General features: G+C 44.3%; 1 protein-coding gene across 1 annotated transcript; it reads right to left on the reverse strand.

Annotated features, from left to right (window-relative positions):
• Positions 1 to 1,257: 1,257 nt before the first annotated feature.
• On the reverse strand, positions 1,258 to 7,074 carry LOC130586951 (RNA transcription, translation and transport factor protein-like). The gene is made up of 5 exons (XM_057387887.1): positions 6,833 to 7,074; positions 5,783 to 5,907; positions 4,901 to 5,000; positions 2,318 to 2,404; positions 1,258 to 1,430 (listed from the first exon to the last, which is right to left on the reverse strand). The coding sequence occupies exons 1-5, from the start codon at positions 6,891 to 6,893 to the stop codon at positions 1,273 to 1,275; spliced, it is 531 nt and encodes a 176-aa protein (XP_057243870.1). The 5' UTR covers positions 6,894 to 7,074; the 3' UTR covers positions 1,258 to 1,272.

The raw sequence follows: 7,074 nt of genomic DNA on the forward strand, positions 1-7,074 counted from the left end.
GGTGGAAAATTAAGATTTTGACTGACACTTTCTCATATCAGCAYCTCAACCCAAACCCCAGCTTTGCAYTGYTCCTGGAAGGTGGATTTKCACTGCAGGAATCTCCTCTTACTGCAATTAAAAGCAAAAAATTTCAGGCTGGTTTTGCCCAAATCTGTCTGAAAAAAAAAGGGGAGACTAAAAATGTGGAAACAGTGACAGAATTGTAAATATATTTATTCAGCATTTGATGCATCCAGTAAAATTTGCAAGCCCTGAGATGATCCTGGGAGAAGATCTGAAGGAATTTTGGTAGAGCTGAGCTCATTCATGCTGCAAACCCTCGATATCACCATTCCCAGGGTCTCCCCTCCCTACCTGATAGCCCTTTGCACTGATTTTTGTGGGGTTTTGAGGTGATTTTTGGTAGGGGTTTGATGTATGAGATCACCACGCTCCTTAAAGATTAATGAAGGATATTTTGGGAAGGAAAAATATGAAACCATATTGGAGAGGTGGAGAAAAAAATGGCTGAGAATTCCTTAAGAAACCAGGACACCATCATACTCTTCCAAGAGCTGCAGACTTACACACAATAAATAAATTTCAATACCCACAGCATTTGGTTTCTCCAAAATAAATTCAGCAAATATGACAACTATTGTCATGAATATAACTTTATGGGGTTTTTTTTTTCAGTGAAATGCTTTTATTTTAATGCCAAACAAAATTCAACCTATTCCCATATAATGACATGATCAAGAAGGAACTTGGGATTGTTGCACTCTCATTAATAATGTACTTTTTATTAAAAAAATACAGTATGGGCTGGATCCAAAATCTACAGAGTTCTAGCAGAGAGTCAGAAATTTTCTTAAAGGCATAGAAAAGATAGTTTAGAAAATTAATTAGGCAATTTAGTGCATTTTAAAGCATTAATTAGTTGCCAAAATTAAAGAGAATAACGACAAGGAGTAAGGAGTTCACAGGACCAAAAGAAGAAGGAAACTTTTAACTGTGGCTCTTCCCTTGGATGTTGTTTTAAAATATCCTTGGCATCATTAACTTCTGTATTTTCAAGCTTGTCTTTATTTCTAGCACTGGAATAGAACCTTCTCCTTTGAGGATGCTCCTTAAGGAACTCAGCTAAAATTGTTTACCAGGATAATTCTCCCTGCATGAATTTTCATGATTTATTTCCTGTGTTCTTATCTGCTTGAAAAGACAGAGAGATTTTTTTTTTTTTCCTTTTTTTGGCTAAAAATTCATAGTTATCAGTAACTGCACTTCGAGCTATGAACACACAGCAGGTGCTGGGGAAAGGAAGGAAAAAAAAGGACGTGGGAAAAGCATGAAACTCACCTTGAGCATCACCAAGTAATCATCATGTCTCTGGATCTGAAGCAGATTAGCCAAAGCCATCACTCCAGCCTTGAAATCAGGATTATTCACTGCAAAAAAAACAAGGATTATCATTAAAAATAAAAGGATTATCATTAAAAATAAATGCTGGTTTAACTGGTTCCAGCAGGCAGAATTGGCTTCCTGACTCCATGGTATTGGAATGGCTCTGAAGGATGGGGAAGGATAATTCATCTCCATCTCTGGGGTTTCAAAAAACAAAGATGTGGCACTTGGGGACATTATTTAGTGGTGAAGGTGGCAGTGTTGGGTTAATTGGTGGATTTGATGATCTTAGAGGGCTTTTCAAACCTTAATTCCATGATTGTAAGGCCATGGATACACAGCAGTGAGAAAAAACTTTTAATCTGATTACAGAGCCTTCAGCACAGGGCTACAAAATCAGGCAAGGTGTTGGAAAATAAATCTGCAAATTACAGGCAGATATTCTCTTTTGTACATTTTTGTACATTTTTATTTTGCACTGTGCTGCTGGGTGAGGGCAGGATCAATCCCTGCCTTTTTGGTGATGCAGGAATGGAAAAAAAAAACCTAAATTGAGGAATTTAGGGTTGATTTTAGCAGCTCTTTCCCACCACTTCCATTTGCTGTGACTGTGCTCAGCAGGCAAAAAAAAATTAAATTATTGTGACAGGAACAGCTGGGGAAGACTGAGGCAACACGAAATTCCTGACAGCATGGAAGTAACCAGCCTGCCATCACATTTCCTTGGATATTTTAATTTTTTTAAGGCATCTTGCCATTTCTCTAAATAAATCCTTTCGATTTACAGAGCGAAGCTGTTCATGTCAATGTTCAGCTCCCTGCATTCCTAAACCTTTAAAAGGGGCTTGGAAAAAAAAAAAATGTTCATCCCAGGATTGAACAAGTTCCAGTTTGAGGAACACACAGGCCCAGGAGGTTGTGGAACACTCACCATCCAGGTTAACCAGAGGCTCTGCATTTTTTGCTGTGTTGTCAGCATTTTTGGCACCATCAGGGGTGGAATCCTTGTATTTATCAGCTGCAAAAAATACAGAGATCATCAGCAAAAAGAACTCATTCAAAGCTGAGCACTGAGCTGTGGTGTTACAGATGGATTTTTGGGGTGTGGTGATCACCCAGGAGCTTTCTGGGTTTATAAAATGAGATTTTGGAGCTCCCTATTAAAGATCCCAAAGGCTGGCACTCCAGTGAGCTGCCCTAAGAGTTCCCACCTGCAGAGAGACCCCAGAAGGCTGAAAAAGCTGCATCTCCCAGATTTGCCACTTTAAAAATCCATCAGCCTCATGCAAAGATCAAGAGTTACAGGATGATGTTGGTCCTGATCAGCAAATAAAACATTTCCAGCTCAGGATTTGCTTCCCAGACTGCAGCACCCAGCGGAGCCCACGCAGGGATTTTCTGAACCTTTGGAGGATGGAATCTCCCAACTCCTCCTTTTTTCACACAATCCCAAGGAACAAACAGCTCGTTCTGCCCATCATGAGGGACTGAGCAGCAGTTCTGCAGATCACAGGTATTTATTTATATCCCATCTTTATCTTGGGCAGAGCTCAGCCCTGAAGGAATTAAAGGCAATGCAAAACCAACATTTTGGCTGTTGTTCTTTTGCCACCAGTAATTAACATTTGTATTCCCACTCTCTCCACAAGGAAATGGAGCTGCTGTGAGTGTGGAGATTTAACTCCACTTTTTTCATAACCTTGTCCTACTTCCCAAGGGTTCCACATCTACTCCCTTTCTTTAAAAAAAAGGGGTCTAAGAATAACTTCTCTGAATAAATGCAGCACTAAATATCATGCATTTAATACACTTCAGAGTCAGTTCTCACTGAGGCAACCCCATAGGGAGAAGGGGATAAATTTCTGGTTACATCCTGAAATAAAATAACAAATGCAATTGTGCTGCTCCAAACCCAAGGGAGCTGAAAGAAAACAGTTCCTCTGAGTTTGGGGTGAAAATGAGCATGAGAAACTGTGTTGTTTTTTTTTTTTTAATGAAAGATACTTTTGACACTGTTCTGAATTTGATGAGAATTTCACAAAAATGTGAATTTGGGCAGGGGAAGGTGGCACGCAGTGATGGTGTTAGGAACAGGTGGAGCACAGCTGATGTCACATCCAACGGCATTGTGACAGCACCTTTGGTGACAAACTGGGGGTGACAGCTCCACCTTCCAGAGCTCAGGGTGCCAAACAGAGATGTCCTGAGCAGAGATCCCAGTGGGATGTTCAGCCTGGAGCAGCTCCTGTTTGTTGCCCTCGGGCTCAGCTGTTTCTACCCTGGCAGCAGCAGCCGTTCGTGCCCGCCCTCCTGGGCCACCCTGGTGTGGGATGTGCCTCCCCTGGAGCACAAGGGCAGTGCCCACATGCATGGGGTGCTTTACTGGAGCACTGCTGCCCTGAGCCTGCTGTTCCTGTCGGGTTTCTTTGGGTATTACGTCGGCAGGAAAATCAAGAAAAAGGTGAGGGTGGGTGGTGCTGAGTGGCCAAAAGCCCTTGGGGACAAAAAAGGGCCTTCCCAGCCTTTGCCCAACCCCAGCAGGCAGAGGTGGGTGCTGTCCAGTGAGGAGAAAACCAGGACAGGCTTGGCATTCCTGGGGATTGCAATGAGATGGGCTTTAAGGGGCCTTCCAACCCAAAGAATTCCACAATTCCTGCCCAAGCTGCTCCCTGGGGCAGCCCAGCCCAGCCAGGCCTGAGGTCCCTCTGTCCCTGTCACCCCTGTCACCATGCCACCTGCCCTGTGCCTCCCAGGAACCTCCCAGGAAGGAAGGATGCTCCTGCAAGACTGCCAAGCTGCTCTCCCAGCTGAAGGAAAACCCTGACTTGCTGAAGAACTACCTGAGCCACCTGCACAAGTGCAGGACTCCCTTTGTCAATGTTTACCAGGTCAGGCTGATGGGGTTTGAAGTGATTTGCCTGGCTGGACACTGCCCTGCCCAGGGGGCTGCACTGGAAGGTCTTTACAGGTTCCTTTTAATCCAAATCTCTCTGTGATTCTCCAGAGGAACCAGCAAGAAAACAGAGGAATACTTAAAGGAGGAGATGGCACATTGGACTCTTTGCCCACGCATTCCCAGCTCTAGAAAAGTTCCCAGGAAAGTCACACATGGCAGTGGATGGAGCTGTCCCAAAGCACTGGGACAGCACCTCTTTGACAATAAATATTGTAGGTGAGGTAAATGGAACATGGAATGGATGCTCCAAGGAAGAGAGGGAGTGGGAATGCTGTAAAGATCCTCCAAACCAAAGGGAAGGAATTYCTGGCTGGGAGGGTGGKGAGGCCCTRGCACAGGGTGCCCAGAGAAGCTGTGGCTGCCCCTGGATCCCTGGAAATATTCCMAGCCAGGTTGGATGGGGCTGGAATCAACCTGGGATGATGGAAGGTGTTCCTRCCCATAGMCTGRATGATCTTTGAAATCCCTTCCAACMCAAACCATCCTGGAATTGTGTRAAATCAATCAGAAACCCCCATTCCCCTCCCATTATGGAATATTAAATCAACTCTCCCATACCATTATCTCCATATTCCAGCCTCACAGCCAAGCCCAGAAGCCAATCCACCGTTTCTTGTCGTTCCTGTATTTTGAAGGGACAGTTCACATCTTTCATGTACTGAGGGGGAAAAAAGAAGAGGAAACAAATGGGATTTTAGTGACCTGAATGAATCAGTTGGGAGCACAGAACTAACAAGTGCCACTGTGAAATGCCTGCTGTGGCATCTGATCCATCCAGGACATGCTGACCTCTAACCCTGACATTGGGCAACAGCATTTTCATTTTAATGAACATTTTTTTATTGTCAGACTGTACCCAGAGAAGCTGAAACACCCTGGGCAGTGAACACAGCAATTGATTCCAGAGTGGGGGGAAAGGGATGAACAGGCACCGGGAATTACAGAGAAAGGAAATGGGAACCAAGGGAAAAGCTCAAGAGCCTTGTGGTGACTCCAAATGTTCAGAGATCACCCAGAGTCCATGTGGATCCAGAAAATCCATCTGGAATGGCACAAAGTGCAGGGATGAGCTCCCCCACATGCTGGCCTGCAGGAGCCTCACCCACCTTCCTTTTGCTACAGGAGAAGCATTAATGCAGAAAAAAAATTGTTTATTTGCAGTCAGTCTTCTTTCTGCTTCAATAGCTGAATCAAATCAGGCAAAAAAAAAAATCCAGATTAGGATGGACACTCCACCCATTGAACAAACAAAGCTGAGGGAAAAATATGTACAAAATTCTCCCATCGTCACAAATTCCCCCAGTTTGGCTTCAACAATACATTTAAATTCCTAGAAATGTAAGAGGTCACCATCAGGACAAATATTCTGAGTTATTTCTGTTCCACCACTACAGCAGCTGTTAAAGATCATTCACACCATTGTTTGGAGCAAGGAAATACCTTCTCAAAGGATTTGGGCCACTCATCACTGTGGATGTTCCTCAAATTCCCCCGGTCCTCAATCTTGTAGTGTCTGATTTTCTGGTCCTCGAGCCAGACAATGAAATTCCTGAACTCTGTTTCATCTGTGGGGAGAAGGAAACGAAGCGGGAATTAACCAATATTTGAAGTTTTGATCCAATTCATACAAATCCTGATGTCTCTGAGCACTTTTACCATTAAAACCCTCCATATATATAAATTAAAAATAAAAAACATGTATCCAATATATCTTTATAGGCATAGATACATAAATATATTAATATAGAGACAGATGTCTATATAAATATATCTCTCTCTATATATATATAGTTATAGAGATATATAGAGATATATATATAGATCTATAGATATATATACAAATATATAGATAGAGTAAACCCATTAAAATTGTATATTCTCTGACCAAAAATCAACCCTGAATATTTTTTTTTTTTTCAAACTTGCTGTAATTAACTGACCTCATCAAAAGGCATCAGCCAAGGGACTGTTTTTATTTGGAATGTAACTGTAATTTATCAAGTACAGAAAGAAAGAAAAGTGAAAAAAATAACAGAGAAATTTGGTTTCTAACTCTGTTTTCTGGACAAACACGACACATGTGATATCAACCCAAATGCTTCTTAAAAAGTACGACATAATCATTGTGGCCACACATTTTCTCCCTTCACTGACTCCTTTCTCCCTCCCTTGACTACTCTTGCTCGCTGATCCCAAATCTCGTTGTTTGGAAGCTGGAATTCCACAATTCCCAGGCTCCGGGGATGTTCGGATGGGCTGACACAATCACGCTGTGACAGAACTCAGAGCTGCTCTCAGCTCCCTCCAAACCCAACTGGGATATTTTGGCTCTGGATGAGTTTTAATCATGGAATAACGGAATGGTTTGTGTGTGAAGGGACCTTAAGGCCTATCCCACCCACCCCCGCCATGGGCACGGGCACCTTTGCGCTATCCCGGGCTGCTCCAAGCCCTGCGCCCCCTTCCCCCGGCCCTCCCTCAGCCCCTCACCCCTGCAGTTGAAGCCGGCGGGGTTGTGGTAGTCGAGAGCCGAGAGCTTGCGGCGGAACATGGTCCCGGTGCCGGCTCTGGCCCCGATCCCGGTCCCGATCCCGATCCCGATCCCGATCCCGATCCCGATCCCGATCCCGATCCCGGTCCCGATCCCGATCCCGGTCCCGATCCCGGTCCCGATCCCGGCGCCGCCTCCCCCGCTCAGGCCGCGCCGATGGCACCGCACGGACCGGAACGAG

The sequence above is a fragment of the Malurus melanocephalus genome, unplaced genomic scaffold (genome assembly GCF_030028575.1).
Source record: "Malurus melanocephalus ecotype Western Australia unplaced genomic scaffold, MMel_1.1 scaffold_1417, whole genome shotgun sequence".
Lineage (NCBI taxonomy): Eukaryota > Metazoa > Chordata > Aves > Passeriformes > Maluridae > Malurus > Malurus melanocephalus.

Coding starts and splice junctions, on each gene's coding strand:
- LOC130586951 (XM_057387887.1), bottom strand. CDS start 6,893: ATGTTCCGCCGCAAGCTCTCGGCTCTCGACTACCACAACCCCGCCGGC. Junction 5,001..5,782: donor GGCCCAAATCCTTTGAGAAG/GTATTTCCTTGC, acceptor TTTCCCCCTCAG/TACATGAAAGATGTGAACTG. Junction 1,431..2,317: donor GCCTCTGGTTAACCTGGATG/GTGAGTGTTCCA, acceptor TTTTTTTTGCAG/TGAATAATCCTGATTTCAAG.